This window comes from Carettochelys insculpta, chromosome 2 (assembly GCF_033958435.1).
Source record: "Carettochelys insculpta isolate YL-2023 chromosome 2, ASM3395843v1, whole genome shotgun sequence".
NCBI classification, from domain to species: Eukaryota; Metazoa; Chordata; order Testudines; family Carettochelyidae; genus Carettochelys; species Carettochelys insculpta.
Genome location: NC_134138.1, coordinates 25485722 through 25502605, shown reverse-complemented (window position 1 = coordinate 25502605; position 16884 = coordinate 25485722). Strand labels below are relative to the sequence as shown.

Below are 16884 nucleotides of genomic sequence, written 5' to 3'. Positions count from 1 at the left end.
CAGATGTCTTTGTTTGGAATTCTGTTTCATATACTGAATGGAGGGGGATCTGGTGTTGCTCTTTAATGTGCCTCTCTGCCTCTCTTCTACAGGTTATGCACAACAAGCTGATTGGGAGTATATTGATTGGCTCCTTCAAAGTAGATCTGGGGACAGTGTATAACCAGCCGGGTATGAGATACATTTTCCAATTTCCCTTTTGTTATATATGTGTCTTTTCTGCTGTTTGTCTTCTTCAGTTGCCCTCATGAAGGACATTGCCAATGGTGTATTGTAAATATATAAATTTCCAGGCAATGTGAAGTGGTAGGAAAATGGAGCTATAAATTCAAATGAGCAGAGACAGAAAGGAATGCCATAATCCTGAATTCCTTCCATTCACTGGGGCCAACAGGCTCTCTGGGCAAGGCAGGAGGGGCCAGCTGTGTGCCTCCACAAGGGGTGGGGTCTTAGGTGGAAGGGATGGGGCCTCAGGTAGAAGGAAAAGGGCTGGGAATAGCCTCCCAGAGGCATGCCTCAGCACTGCCCAGAGCACACCATGCCTCCCCTAGACAGCTCTCGGCTATGCCTGGAGTGTGCCACACTCTGCTCTGGCAGTTATTTAAAGGGCCTGGGGCTTCAGCTGCTGCCACTGCTGCAGTAGTAGTGGTGGTGGTGGCTGGGAAACCAAGGTTCTTTTGAATCACCTGGCCCCAGAGCAGTTGTCCTCTTCCTCCTGCCCTCTTCCACTCTGGCTATCAGGCCTGCCTCCATTTCACTCATCACTCTGCCCATTCAGAGGATGAAGGACCAGGCCCTGTCAGCACTCTGGCAGAGGGTTTATAATCCTTATAAACCCCTTATAATTGTCCTGCAATATAAAGCCTTTCTCCAGATTTGTCCCAGTGGCGCCCTCTTTCCTCTAAGGCAGTCAACAAAAAGCGAATTATTTCTCTCTGTGCTGAGCAAGAAAACCTGGTTCAAACCCAGCAAATAGCAACCTTGCTTAAGCAAGACACCAGCCAGGAGAGGGCTGCACTGGCCCATACACTTTTGGCAGCTTCAGCTTTCAGCTTCTTCCCTGGGAGCTCCTTCTTCCTGCTTTCCTGTTTTCTTCTGAATCAGCAGCTGTGCTGATGCCTTGTCTGTAGTTCCTACCTAGGACTTCACCACTGGATACCCCTAGCCACTCTCCAGGCTGCACTCAGTGAACAAGGTTGCTTTTCTTAGCTTTCTCTTGACGAGCCTTGTTTCAATCTGGTGCAGAAATTTCAGCTAATGCCCCTCAGAGCTGCACTTCATACTGCCCCCAAGTGGATTCACTTCCATTCAGCTCTTGTTCACATGCCTGTGCCGCTCCCTCCGTCATTTACCACTTACTGTTACTATCACTTTCAAAAGTTCTTGGTAAGCATGCATGCTGTGGTAGGTGAGTTTATGTCAGCTGCATGCCTAGTCAGTGCCAATGTCAGAGCCCTCAGAAACTGTCCTGAGCCATACTTAAGCTTGTATATTTTACAGGTCATCAGTTTTGTGACAAGTGGGCATTGCTCACAGACCCTGCTGACATTCGGACGGGAGCCAAGGGATACCTAAAGTGTGATATCAGTGTCGCTGGGAAAGGAGACACGCTACAAGCCATTCAGAAAGCAAGTGATGCTGAAGAGCAGATTGAAAAGTACTATACAAAAATCCCTTATTTTGCATCAGTCAAAAAGAAAGAAAAATCCACAAGAAGTCCCATTCTCCTGTTTATAGAATCCACGCCTTGCTTGTCTAATCTGGGATTGTTTTAACTGCTTTGATGGGTTGGGAGGATGCTGGAGGGTGCAGGGAGACAGGAGAATGCTGATTCCACCAACAAATGAAAAGCACGACTGTTTATTGTCAATCCCCTGCCTCTGAGGGAGTTCATTCTCATCTCAGGATACTGCCAACTGCTTAATCATCCCTGCCTGAACGTCTTTATTCCAGGGCCATTTGAAATTTTTCTCAATGGCATTTTTTTGCCTGGAGAATGTACCAAATTCCAGCAAGCTTGGCATTTTTTTAAATGCAGTATGACAGGAAGATATTCCTTATCCTCCTGTTGAGTGTGTGTTCTTTATATATATGCACAAACACTGCCCTTCCTTTACAAGTTACACATACTTTTTGCTGCGCTTCTCTATCAGTATACCCAGTATATTTTGTAAGAACAAAGTATAAACATTTCATAGACATCTGCTTACTTACTGGTGTTGCCGCCTTCTGCAATTATGGTTACTATAAAATTATTTTATTTAGACTGAAATCCAAATTCACACTCCATATTCCCCACTTCTATCCATCTGCCTCGGGGACACAGTGTTTATAACAACCTACATTGTAAAATAAATGGTGTGACTTAGTTAAAAGAAAAGTCTGGGAAACATTTCAGAGTCTAGCTGCATTTTCATTCTGAGGACTTTTTTTTTTTCTTTTAGGAACCTCTTGATCCCCAAAGGATTTCCATCTGAAAGACCATGGGCCAGATTTTATGTGAGAATCTATAAAGCAGAGGGGCTTCCCAAGATGAACTCCAGCATCATGGCTAATGTCACCAAAGCATTCATGGGCGACAGTAAGGACCTTGTGGATCCATATGTGGTGGTCATGTTTGCAGGTCAAATGGTAAATTGGGACTGTATTGCTCACAAACGTAGGTCTTGTTTCCTGTCCACTGAGTTACGTGCAAACGTTTTAAAGCCAATGCACTTTTGCTTGTGGCAGGGCTTTACTTAAAACACTGCAGCTGCACAGCTGCACCAATGTAGCTGTGCTCCGATAGCTCTTTAATGAAGATGCTCTGAGCTAAGGGGAAAGAGCTTCTCCTATTGGTCTAGTTAATCCACCTCCTTGAGAAGTGGCAGGCAGCTGTATTGGTGGGAAAAGCTACCCTACCAACATAGCACTGTCTATATCAGCATTTAGGCCATGTCTACTTTACCTGGAAGAAGGACCTAGTTAGAGTTGATCTTCTGGGGTTCAATTTCACATGCCTGGTAGTGATCTGTGAAATCGACCTGACAGGGAGTGGCTGTTGACCCCTGTTCTCCTCACTGTTGCAAGGAGTAAGGGAAGTTGATGGGAGAGTTTCTTCTGTTGACTTTCCTCAGTGAGCACAGCCAGGTAAGTTGATTGCAGATAAGTCAATACTAGCAGCACAACTGCCATAGCTAGAATTGCATATCTGCAATCAACTTACCTGCACAGTGTAGGCCAAGCCTAAGGTTGGTATAACCACATTGCTTGTGGGTGTGGATTAGTCACACAACATACTTACATCAAAGTAACTCTGTACTATAGAACAGGGTTTAGCATCTTGAAAAGTAGATCAAGCACATTCTTTTGTCAGTGCCCAAGTTTTTCAGGATGGGAGGAAATTGTTGACTTAGCACACTCGAACCTCTGTGCTCCGGGTGTCCCTATCCGGGAATGCCTGTGGTGTGGATCTAGCAAGCAGAGGAGGAAGCTGGGGAAATGGCAGCACAGCAATATACTTCCACAGTGAGTTTTCCACACCACTTCCATAGCCACTGGGGATGGTGCCTGGGGGTGGCCAGAAGTGCAGAGCTCCATGTGCCCCCAGGAGAAGGGTGCCAGGTGAGGGCCCCATTCCCCTCACACTCAGATCCAGCAGCACCCACCTTGCCCTGGCACATTCTGTTTCCCAGGGTGGATGGATTAAAGAGGTTCAAGTGTTCCATCATTATAGCTGTAGAGAAAAATAAAGTCCTCAAGAGCCACATTAATAAACCATGAAGTCACGATGTACAAAAATTACAGAGTGTGGTATATTATGCTAATGCTGTAAGTCAAATTCTTATATAGTCAAGAGAGGCTAAAATCCCAAAGGTGCCACGAGCTGAATTCCACGGCTGGATCTTCACTAGTGAATTTCATAGCTCTCATTCAGTCCCAGGGCAGCTCTTCTGATGGTATCAGTGTTGGGAACTGTGCTTCAGACAGGGCTTAGATAACTCTGCTGTGTTTAGAATTGTCTCTACAGCACAGGCCCATACAGCTGTAGCTTGTTTATATCGTATTTTTCATCATTGCTACTACTGATGAGGATTCACTTATTCTTCAGTCAGGCTAGGAAGTTTGATAGTGCAGATAAGGCCCAAGGACCTAGTTCTTGCCTTACACCTGTTTTACTTTGGTTTAACCCAAGTGACTGGTGCAGAGTTTGTCTTCATTGCACCAGGGCAAATGAGATCAGAATCAGGCTCAGTGTTTACATCCATAACTTTTCATATACCTGCTTATGTGGAGCTATTGTCTGCAACTCATATTAGTGCGTGACAAATGACTAGTGACTACAAATGCGACCCCTCTTGCAGACTTCTAGCTTCCTAATTTGCACCGCTGCTTTCATTTTGTCAGCACAAAGCTGACGGACTGGAACGAAAAATTTTACACCAGAAAAAATGTGAGTGCGAATATCTGACCTATGTTTGGGTTTGTGGAAGTCTTTGTGGTCATACACCAGCACAGTTCAGGTTTTCTGTGAAAACTGGTTCTAATGATCCAGTGATATTATCCAGTGGTGTTGGCAATGGGATGTAGAGTTTAGGATTAGGGCAGAACTCGCAGGACACCCAGGTTTTGAAGAACTGTCCCCTTTGACTCACAAAATAAAATATTTCCTGCATTCCAGGCCATCCAGAAGGGGGCACTTTGTGCAGGTCCTCTGTATAGGGATGGATTTCATCCAGCAGAGGACAGCTGCACTACATTACCACTTGCTCCTTGGAGCCAAAGTTTTAATTAAAAAAATCTATCTGGGTGTGTGCAGTTTTGCATGGCAGAAATACAGCTCTGAATGCACAGAGAGGGGTTGAACTGGAACATTGAATGTTCTGCATGAGAATTCCCAAACCAGGATGAGTCCTGATTCAAAAAGTGGCCCATCATTAAATACTTAGGAGAAAACAATCAGACAAAGACATTCCCACAGTAGTTATGATAATACACTTGAACGTCTTTAATCCGGTAACCTTGGGATATAGACTGACAGATTATGGAATTTTCCAGACCATGAGCATTTGCCATAAAATCTATTACTAAAGTTTTTGCATGTACAAACCATTATAGAGTAAAATCTTAATGCACTGTGTTTAAAATATCGTTTCATTTTTATGATCATATGTAGGTAATTAAGCAGAAAACCACTAATTGTACATTATGGTGCTCTGCCATTTCTCCTGTTTACAAGTCACATTTGTGCTAGACAGTACAATATCTACCTGTATGTAAGCTTCTTGTTTTGTTGTAGTTTATTTAAATTTATTTTGTTTTTATTATCATTATGGCAATCCAGCTATTTGGGGGTCCAAACCACAGGTGTTTCTGAATTACAGATACCTAGATTAAGGAGATTTAAGGGTATATCATGCTCTGTGTTAGTCCTGGCTAATAGAAAAGCAGAGATACTTTCAAGTCTCAGGAAAAATATTAGACTGGAAAACTGTGCTTACAAATTATATTTATTTAAGTTACATGCTTCCTCTGTGACAGAAGAGACATGGCTTGCTCAGGTCTTTGTTACAGTCAGTGTCATTCTCCAGAATCTGGTCTCACCTCAAGGCCGATAGCTGCTGGTCTTTTCATTTCAGGGACGAACAACAGTGAAAAAAAACTGTGCTGATCCTGTGTGGCATGAACAGATTGTCTTCAAGGAAATGTTCCCCCCACTGTGTCGCAGAGTCAAAATCCAGGTGTGGGATGAAGGCAGCATGAATGATGTGGCCTTAGCTACACACTTCATAGACCTGAAGAAAATCTCAAATGAACAAGATGGAGATAAAGGTAAAGGGGGAAATTTTGTAACGAGAACTCTCCCATGCCTGTAGGTTGAAATTCACTGGTGAGGTAACTGGACATCAGTTCAGTCCCACTAAAGGGGCTCCAAAGGGATTTAGTGATGTGTGGGGTAGGCCTTTTGTTGATGATATGAAAAATCTTCCCACTTAATACAAAGATGAATCCTGTTGTGTGTTTAATGGATTGATGTTGTTGGTCCCCTTTGCTACAAATACTACTAAATGACATCACTTTAATCAGTGATTCTTACCCTATCTGGATTGTGGCTGTGATCTGTCACCATGTGGCATTTCTAATTCAGCAATGGTCAAGTGACATGAATTCACAGCTAAGGTCAATGGCATGTCCCTTGTCAGAAAAAGTATGTGTTGGTTTTCCAGGGCAGCCTGGCCTTCTATTTCTGATCTACTCAGGGGCAACAGTTAGTTCCTTAGTTATTCCAAAAGAAAAAAGAACCCATTTTAAAGTGTCATAGAACTAAAGTCTTTCCCCAGCTCCGAGTCCAAGTTGCAGAATGAGAACTGGAACTCCTTGGGGTCCAAGGATAAGCAACTTTGTGGACTGAGCTTGAGATGTGGGGATGAAGGAAGACACTCCTTCATTTCCAGGGCTTTGGTGCTCCCATTCCATATTAGGAATTGCTGGAGGAGGCTCATTGTGACAGATAATCTGTTTTATGCTGCACCATCTCAGTCACCGGGTGACAGTACATAGGTTTCCCCTGGGGAGCAGTGCATTGTACTTTATCAGGACATGCACCCATGTACAGCATCCCAAATACCATTCTGCAGATGGGGGGACACCAGCACCCATAGGGCCAGACTGAGCCCCTTAACGAATAAAACTCTCAAAGAACAGGAGTTCTACAAATAAAATGTGTGAAAGAATGAGAGGTTGTAATGCAAATGCTGTAAAATATGCACCACCTCCAGGGTTCCTGCCTACCTTTGGACCAGCTTGGATCAATCTCTATGGCTCACCTAGGAACCACACCCTAATGGACGACCACCAGGAGCTCAATGAAGGTTTTGGGGAAGGGGTCTCCTTCAGAGGCCGCCTGCTAATTGAAATTGCAGTGGAGATACTCTCAGGGGGTGCGCAGGAGTCAAAATTTTCAAAGATCATCAAAGACATAAAATTACCTTCCAAAGATAAAGACCCCAAAGCATCTAAAGGAAAAGAGAAAACAGACAAAGCAGCAGAGGATGGGAAATCATCTTCTCCTTCAGCCAAGGCAAACTCCACTGAGGCAGAAGTTGAGCCCTTTGATGTACCTGCTGAGGTTAGTTTAATATTTAGAGTGTGATTGATGTTTGTTTCAAAACAGGTAGCTAATCGATAAAGTATGATCCCGCTCATGCACTTATAGCTATAACGTGGATGTGAATCACCATAGGTGCAATGGGTTTGTGCGCCCCCATTCAGTTACAGAGCTTATCATGAGAATGGAACATAAAATTATATATGTATAATTAACTTCATCTACTGGATAGTATGGAAATCATTATTTTTACTACTGGTGTGGAGCTTGCACCCTCACCTGGGCTTTCCATATGTGCAGAAAAACTCAGCCCAAAACCTGCCTATTGTAGGATTTCTTAGCCTCTCTTCAGAGGCATCTGTTGGAGACAGGATCCTGTACTGGTTGGACAGTTAGTCTGACCCAGTACAGCAATTCCCATATTCCTAAATTCTTGTGTAACTGCCCACAGGCAGACTGGAACCTCTGGAGCTTAGTGCAGCTGCCTTTATAATTTGAGCTGAAAACCAGCTGGCTCTCAGGTTAGGCTGCAGAGGACACTCATTCCTTCTCTGGGAGGTGGTCTAAGTGCCTTTGCTTGGGACAGTGAACCACACATAGATGTGTGGGTTAAGCTTGCTCAGAAGTGTTCACAATCTAATGCTGAGCAGCTTTATTTAAGTACCCACTCTTAGTGTTTTGATGTCATAACAGGACACCTACATTTAAAAAAAATAAGTTCTTCATTTGCTCTTTAAAATAAATATTTCCAAACCAGTGGATAAACATCCAGCAGTGGCTTTACGTGTTCATGCACAACCACAGGAATAATGAAACCAAGGGTGCAAACACATGGAACGTTTAGAATCAATGATATTCTATTGATAGGTGTGCTGGTCTTCTCATTAATCATAGTTGGGTAAAGACCCCAAAAGCTAAACTGCATTGATGGATGTACTGTTCAAAGGGAAATATACTCAAGGAGTAAAGGGACTTCGAAGTTGCCCAGGCACTTTGAAGTACCGTTGAGTTAGCCACGGCTACACATGAGCTAGCACTTTGAAGTTTAACACTTAGGAGTTGCCTCAGGGGAGAGTTAGCTAAATGAAGTGCTGCATATGCAGCGCAGCATTTCATTAATAGTCTCCCGACACCCTACGTACCATCCTCCCTTTGAAGTAGGGAGGTAGTGGGGACACAGCCTTTCTGTTTTAAAAGGGCTTACTGCAATGTGAGAGGAAGGGTGGACCAGTGGCTGGGAGCTAGATTGGACTTGGAACTCCCAGTCAAATTTCCTGCTCTACTGCCATGACCTTGGGCAAGTCACTTAGGTCAGGCCCTCAAAAGGTATTTAGGCATCTAACTCCCACTGATTATAACAGGATTTTAACTGGAATCCAACACTTAAATTACAGTGTCTGTAACTGACATCCCCATCTGTTAATGAGGATAATGGGGTGTTTGGTGGGCAAATACATTAAGGATTGTGAATGGTTCAGATATCAAAGTAATTGTCAGTACAGAGGTACCTCCTGTGGATAAATACTGTAGTGCCAATTCATAGTAACTATTAGGATTTATTACAGTCAAGAGAATTGTCAGCAACTGGTATCTGACTCGCAAATTTAGAATGAATAAAATTCAGTAACACATTTCCATACTGTCTGATATTCCTTCCTCCTCGACATTCAAAAATATTTCCTCCTGCCATAGACAGAATCATTACGTTGCAGACCTGTAAAAGAGATCTCAAGAATGCTGGGGACTGAAATAAACTAAGGGTGCGTGTCTACACTAGGAGCTAACTTCAAAGTTAACTTTGAAGTTAGGCACTACTTCCAAGTAGCCAGCAGACAGTCTACATACATTTTCCCTTTCTTTGAATTTAACTTCAAAGTAAGGGAGCCCAACTTCAAAGTCCTTACTCCAGTCCTGGGAATGGAGTAGTGCACTACTTCAAAGTTAAACTTTGAACTAGGGTGTGTGTAGATGCTCTGCTGTGAAGTTATTTTTGTAGTTTAGACACAGCCTTAAAGTGATAAAAGTTTGCAAAATTTGATGAGGCCTTTCTGCAGACAGGATAAATCAACTCACCTCATAATCTGACATTACTGAATAAGTGTAACACCAAGAACATAATGAGCATTCAAAATTCATTATTTTTGTCAATGGCTATAGAAAAGTGTGGCATAGATTCTGAGGCTAGGTTTCACTCATTTCACACAGATGTTGAAAAAATCATGTAACGGAGCAATCATAACTGAACATTGACTGCAATGAATACTCCTTGATAGTTATACTATGACGTGTTCATATTTCTTTCAGCTGAGAGCTTCTCCCCTGCAGCAGTACAATGCATACTTATTTCAAGACATATGTATCTTTAGCTGTACTAAGAATGGTTTGTTCCTTTGATAAAGGCAGGCAGGAGGACTAAAATACACATGGTTTCTTTCAATCATTGTCCCATTATTCTTTCTTTTAGGAGACTCGCTTTGCTAAATTGTGCTCAAATTTCCACTCAGTGAATCAGGATACATGCAGTGAAAGAAAATATCACAGAACCATCCATATACTGTGCTTATAGCCTTTGAACAACTAACAGTGTACCTGGGGTCTGAGCCAAAGTTGATTGAATGAGAAGACTCCTGTGGTTTGCAATGGGTAGCTCTGACACTGAATGGTGCTGAGAGCTTCCTGGGAAGATGCTAAGGCCCCTCAAATCCTTGATTTGAGAATATTCAGCATCTCCAAGGCTAATATCATTCTGGGGTGCATTACCATGAGTGTTGTATGTAAGACGAAAGACATAATTGTCTTTAATCTGCTCAGCAAAGGTGAGGTCTCAGCTGGAGAAATCTGTCCAGTTCTGGGAACCACACTTAGGACAGATGAAGACAAATTAGAAAAAGTTCAGAGGAGACCCATAAAAATGATAAAAAGTTTTAAAAACTTGACCTATGAGGACAGGTTTACAAAATTGGGTTTTAGTCTTAAGAAAAGAAGAAAGAGGTGAAACCTGGTAACACTCTTCACATGTATTGAGGGTAGTTGTAAAGAGAATAAAGTTCACTTGTTGTCCTGGCCCACAGAAGGTAGGACAAGAAATAATGGGCTTAATCTGCATTAACAGAGATTTAGGTTAAATATGAGAAAAAAAACTGTGTAACTATGAAGATAGTTAAGCATGGAAATAGGCTTCCCAGGAAGGCTGTGGAATCCCCATTACTGGAAGTTTTTAAGATTAGTTTGTACAAACACCTATCAGGGATGATCTAGGAGATTTACTGGTCCTGCCTCAACACAGGGGGATGGACTTCATGGCTTCTTGAGATCCCTGCAGCGATACATTTCTATGACTTTATGCAATGAGGAGACACGGAGGTGGGAAGGGTGTGTGTGTGTATGCAGGCGCGCGCGCACGCGCGCATGCGTAAAAGAGATGTGACCGTGCTAAGGTTGGAATTCATTAGAATGCTGCACAATTTACTAGATCATTGCATGGAAGTTATATCGCCACAGTAAGGCTATGTTTACACTAGAGGGTTTTGGTGACAGCCTTCTGCCTCTCCCCAAGAGGCAGAACACCTTTCTCAACAGAATCTGTTGACAAAACAGCTAAGTGAACACCTGGGGGGCCCTCTGTCAACATACAGGGCTTCCAGGTCTCTGGACAGCCCTGTCTGCTGTTCTTCCAGTTGGCTGTTCTGTTGAGAGAGCGTCTGGGCAGTCTGGCTACTCTCTGTTGACAGAGCAATCTGCTTTCATGTGTGGCCGCAATCTGTCAACAGAAGTTTTGTCAGAAGATACCGTCCGCCAGTAACTTCTGTTGACAGATCACTGTAGTGTAGATGTAGTCCAAGTTTAATACGACTTACTTCAAGGCAGTGAAATTTCACTGTTGGTCTCAAAAAATAGTACCCAGGGATTGTGACAGAAAGATAGCTCAAATGATTGTATTATAGTAAGGCGATGGGCTGAAACCATTCATAGAGACTTCTGTGCGGTGCTTAATTTATAACAAAAGATGTGCCAGGGCTCATGCAAATTTTTTATTTTCATAACTGATGTGACAAGCCCAGAGGTTCTGGGTCTATGATCTGCCTAGGCTAGAGGTGCCATGGCTCATTCTTGGCACTGCTTCTTTGTACTAAAAAATAAAAACCTAAAAGTTGGAACCAAAATATCGTTTTTCCTCCATAGATTCACAAAGAAGAATCTGAGGAATTCCTTCTATTTGGGGCAGTTTTTGAAGCCACAATGATTGACAGGAAGGTTGGCGACAAACCAATAAGCTTTGAGGTTTCTGTTGGTAAGGACGCATAAAACTCTTCTCCCATTTGTGGCAGGTATATTAGACCTGGGGAGATTCTACCTCTCCTGGCACTGCTGTGGCTGCTGGACTCCCAGTCACAGTGTTTTGTGGGGAAGTTTTTGCTTTTCTATGTCCCATTCAGATTCCAGGGACAGAGGCTGAATAGTCACTAAAGCTGTGTCTACACGTGCACGCTACTTTGAAGTAGCGGCACTAACTTCGAAATAGCGCCCGTCGCGGCTACACGCGTCAGGCGCTATTTCGAAGTTAACTTCGACGTTAGGCGGCGAGATGTCGAAGTCGCTAACCTCACGAGGGGATCGGAATAGCGCCCTACTTCAACGTTCAACGTCGAAGTAGGGACCGTGTAGACGATCCGCGTCCCGCAATGTCGAAATTGTGGGGTCCTCCATGGCAGCCATCAGCTGGGGGGTTGAGAGACGCTGTCTCTCCAGCCCGTGTGGGGCTCTATGGTCACCGTGTGCAGCAGCCCTTAGCCCAGGGCTTCTGGCTGCTGCTGCTGCAGCGGGGGATTCATGCTGCATGCACAGGGTCTGCAACTTCTTGTCGGCTCTGTGTATCTTGTGCTGTTTAGTGCAAGTGTGTCTGGGAGGGGCCCTTTAAGGGAGCGGCTGGCTGTTGAGTCCGCCTTGTGACCCTGTCTGCAGCTGTGCCTGGCACCCTTATTTCGATGTGTGCTACTGTGGCGTGTAGATGTTCCCTCGCTGCACCTATTTCGATGTGGTGCTGCGCAACGTTGGCAGCCCTGGAGGACGTGTAGACGTTATTCATCGATGTCGCCACATCGAAATAGGCTACTTTGATGTAGGCTTCACGTGTAGACGTAGCCTATGTGTTACTCACTTTCCTGGGTTCATAATAGTCACCCTGGACTTGGAAGGAAGCTTAGCAGCAAATCAGACCTCCTTCATCATTCTGGAAACTGCATGAGGCATAGCAAAAAGTTACTTCCAGAGACAGACCAAGATGCTTTTCACAGCAGCAGCCTGAGGTCTGGAGAGGCACAGCTGACTCAGGGCTCCTTAGGGCAGATGGCAGAGGGCACTCAGGCCTCCCACCGACCCGAGGTTCCTCCAGCCAGAGGGGTGGGAGGCACACAAAGGGCTCATCTGATTGTGACTCATGGTAACAGCTATGAAAGGGGGGCCTCAGGCTTAAATGGCAGAGCTGGGGGCTAGTCTCCCCAAAGGGGCCTCCACCTACCATCCATAGCTTCTCCAATGAGAGACTTAAGCCTCAGTGTATCAAGGTGACTATATTATTGAAGAATGCATCTCAGAAGCCTCAGGGGCTGACCTCAGAGAAATACCTATCCATTTCAATTCATGTTCGAACTTCACAGCATTATTGCATGTCATTTTTCTAGTGTTTTCCTTTTTCTAGTCAACCTGGGACCACCGAGCCTTTATTGTGTTCAATCACAGTTGGATTCCATAGGCTCAAATCCTCTCATCTAGTGTTATCTAGTACAGAGAAGACTCTGTCCTGGGTATCTCTATGAGAGGGGTTAATCACAAGGACTCTTTGCTCCAGGCTGCAAATTGCTCAGTAGCAACTACTGCAGCCTCTGTGGTTCCAATGGATCCTCGTGGTAGGGGATTTTGCCCAATCCTATAAATACCCTGGGCATTCCTGCATGCTGGTATAAAGAAGGTCAGTGCAGAGCTGAGTCCTCCCACCTCTCAAAACACACACAGAGGTACACTCTATCTATGAAGCCCTGCTAAGTCCTGCCCTCTACTGGTTCTGCTGCACAAGGGCTCCTTTGCAGCTGTGATGATGGGGTCTGGATTTGCCTTAAGTGCAGAGTAAATAAAAAAATGAAAAGTTTTTTAAGAAATATTAACTAAACATTTCCAAACCTGAGATTGAGAAAGTTCAGTCCAGGCATCTACTTGCAGACTAGGGACTGCTGAAAATAGATCGTGCAGACAGCTGATCCGTCACCTAGTGCTTATTGGTTACCAGGCTCTTCACTGCTACGAAAAGTGGCCTTCAAGGACTGGAACAATTAAAAATACCTATTTTCCTATGTCACTTTTACATTCTGGGGTGCATTAACAATAAAAGATCAAGGTTTATCACCCTGTATTTCATGGAGTATGATTCCATTCCTTGTCCTGTTAACCTTGTTTTGTACCCGTAGGTAACTTTGGAAATGTTATTGACGGAGTATCACCAGAAGCTGGTGCTAAAAAGAAGAGACATGATGGAGAAGAGGAAGAACATGCCCCATTGCTGCATGAAGGAGAGGGTGAAGTGTCACATGACATTGCACTGCCAATGATATCCACCACCCACCCTGAGAAGCCACTTCTCACAGAAGGAAACCGGTAGAATGTTTGAACTTCATCACCTTAAATATATAGAGATCCACATCTCATAGAGCTGGAAGGGACCTTAGGAAGTTATCAAGTCCAGTCCCCTGCCCTGTTGGCAAGACCAATCACTATCCCCCCTGTTGGAACAAAGTCTGGACACAGTATATGAAGCAAGCAGGAGGGTTTATTACACACAGCTGGTGGGGTGTCACCTCGCATGGTAGGCTCAGTCACCACTGTCAGACAATAGGTTACAGTTGATTATATAGATTATTGATGGGCTGGAGGAAAGCTACAGCATGGGTGTCAACCAAGCCTGGAAAGGTCTTAGCAACAAGACGAAATGAACACAATAAGCCAATAATCTGAAAAAGGTTACAGAGTGTCCCCACCCGTAGTTTATAGAACATCTTATCTCTAATACAGGTGTTTTTCCTAAGAAGTTATTAGAACAAAACAGATAGACAATAACATATTTATGTTGGATAGGATGGATGGTGCATCTACAAGGGTAATGACGAGGCCTCCATACTGGCACATTCGGGGATGCTAATCTAGAGGGCTGAAGCAAAAGACGTTAACAGCATAAAGCAATAACATATTTGTTTTGAGGACAAGTCTGGGATGGCAGAGGAGAAAACACCATAATTAGGTTCTCATTTGCAGGGCCTCTCTGTGGAATGTGGCTACTGAAGCAACTCTCTCTCCCTTCAGACTCCGAGGTCCTGTCCGAGCTGGGATGACCTTACCTGGGTCTTGTGAGTGAGATGAGGGAAGGGGGCCCAGCGAGGTATTTCTCCACTCATGCTAACTGGGTTTCTGTAATATAGGATTATAGGCCTGCTCCCAACATTAGGAACCGAATAGAGGGTCTTTAACACAAACCACTGCCTGCCTCAGGAATTTTCACCCTACATCCCCCCTTTTTCTAATCTATTTGCCCAAGATCCCTAAATAGCCCCTCTAGGATTGAGCTCACAGTGCTGGGTTTAAGCAGGTCAATGCTCAAACCACCAAACTACCTTAACATATTACTTTCAGAGTTTTGCCCTGTAATACGAGGATGCAGATGTTTGATCTTTTCTCCAGCAGCACTGAACATGATATATGGAGTTTGTGTTTTAAAGATTACAGCCTATTGTAGAACATTCTAAAATATGACTCGTCAGTGTAAATCAGTAAAGCCCTATTAAAGTCAATAGATCTGTGCTCGTTTCACCAGCTGAAGATCTTACTTCACTTGAGGGCTGGTCTCACCACTTTCGGTGGCATTAACGGGAGTACATTGCAATGCCACCTTGTAGAGTCAGAGAAGGGAGAGTAGCACTTTTCAATTCAATTCACTGCAAATTTAGGCCTTAAATCCAATATTCCTAATGACATGAGTAACATCTTACTCTGTCAGTAGCTCTACTAAAATCAGTGAGACTACATAAAGAGTAGATATTTTTATTCTGGTTCTTATTTAGTGGATAATTAGATTTTGTTCCAAAACATTTCTAGATCTAGGAAATACAGTTATAGAATTAAGTAACAAATAATAGCATAGATGAGGTAGGCGGGGGTTGGGGGAGGGTGGAAAGAAATAGAAGAACAGACCATGAAGAAAAGATGGAAAGTTGATGGCGTGAATAAGTACAAAGAGAAGTTTGCAGATGAACTTCTTAAAGTATCAGGGACTCTCTCTCTGTCTCTCTCACACACACACACAACACAGATAAACATTTCATTTTATGTAAAGATACCAACAACAATACATTCTTTCTTTGTCTCCTTGGTAGAAGGAATTATTCCTGACTTTGCTGAGTGCCAAAGAAGTAGGTCAGGAGGTTTGAAGGCTTTGCCAGTGAGAGTTATCAGCATAGGGGCCTTCTAGGAATTTGGGATCTAGATCTTAGTTTTGGTTTCTTAACCTGTGCAGAGTTCAAACATATTTGGATTGGGTCTTTTCTGACAATAAATCTTGCAATTAAATTCAATAATGGCCAGTGAAACATAGCAGGAATGCAAGAACTTTGTATACATTTCTTTTGTTTTCTTTTCTTTTCCACTACACAGAGGAAAATCATTGTCTGTTCATCTCCCCATCAGTTCTACAGAATGGGCTCATGCGGGGTTATTATCCTGTAAAACAAACTGCAGAATTTTAGTTTTTCCCCAGACAGGAATTTGGGCTTAAAGAACTGCAATAAAAGAAGGAAATACTCTTCAAAGCTGCAATTCCATAATTAGCTTGCTCATATATGTATAAATCTTTCTCTCATGCAGGATCCATTTTCCTCTAATTTTGGGTGGACATAAATTGCTCTGTCTTTTTTATTTTTCTCATGATGTCCGTAGTCACTCGATCTGCTAGGGCCATCAGACATCAATTTAAAAACATGTGTTTCCTGACAAAGAAATTTCATTAATATGTATTATCACTGTCACTGAAAGTATAGTCCTAATATTAATCAATATTTCAGTGGGACATTCTTATAAATATTGTGCCAATGCTCATAGATCAGCAGTAAAAGCAGAAACAAAAAACACACTTTTGTATTTCACATGGCTAGCAGATTAATAAAATATAAAAAGAAGCTTTCTCAACCAGTCACATGCAATCCTTATGCAAATAGGCACCAGTAAATTGCCAGGAATTTTACATATTTAATATAAAAATTTATAACAAGGACAAACTAACCATGAAAAAAATCGCTGTTGACTGTTAATCATAGGATGTCAAGTATTGCTCCTTTAAGTAACTACTCTTTGTCACAATAGGGCCAAATTACCTCCTCTGCAAAAACCAAAACCAAAAAGTATCAACAACCATTTGCTATTAGATTTCCTGTTACTTTTGGGTATGCTCATTTATTAGGGTTACTTGTATGGGCAGGGGACAGGGAATAATTCTATCTGTGTGCTGCTTGTGTTCTCACAAGGAGCTTTATGTCTTCCTTCTGCCAATTCCCTCCCAGTGAAGCGACCCTGCAGGAGCTGGGTTCCTCGGGGCTGGGTTCTTCCCAGCCTGGAATCTGATGAACACACATCCTCACTAACAGATCGTGTCCGAGAGGATGGGTTAATCAGCATTCAGACACTGACCCCTTATATGTCCCTTGTATCAGCAGGCCGGGTTACATGGCAGTGCCAAGCTGGAACCTTCATGCGCCCTTGGA

The 16884-nt window shown here is 43.3% G+C and overlaps 1 protein-coding gene across 1 annotated transcript in view; it reads left to right on the top strand.

Moving 5' to 3' along the window:
* The window catches only part of FER1L6 (fer-1 like family member 6), a 97889-nt gene that overhangs the window by 12230 nt on the left and 68775 nt on the right, over positions 1-16884 (top strand). The window contains 7 exon segments of the mRNA XM_074985620.1: positions 93-171; positions 1501-1657; positions 2445-2631; positions 5619-5811; positions 6759-7108; positions 11270-11378; positions 13549-13735. Coding sequence (XP_074841721.1) covers positions 93-171; positions 1501-1657; positions 2445-2631; positions 5619-5811; positions 6759-7108; positions 11270-11378; positions 13549-13735 — 1262 coding nt within the window.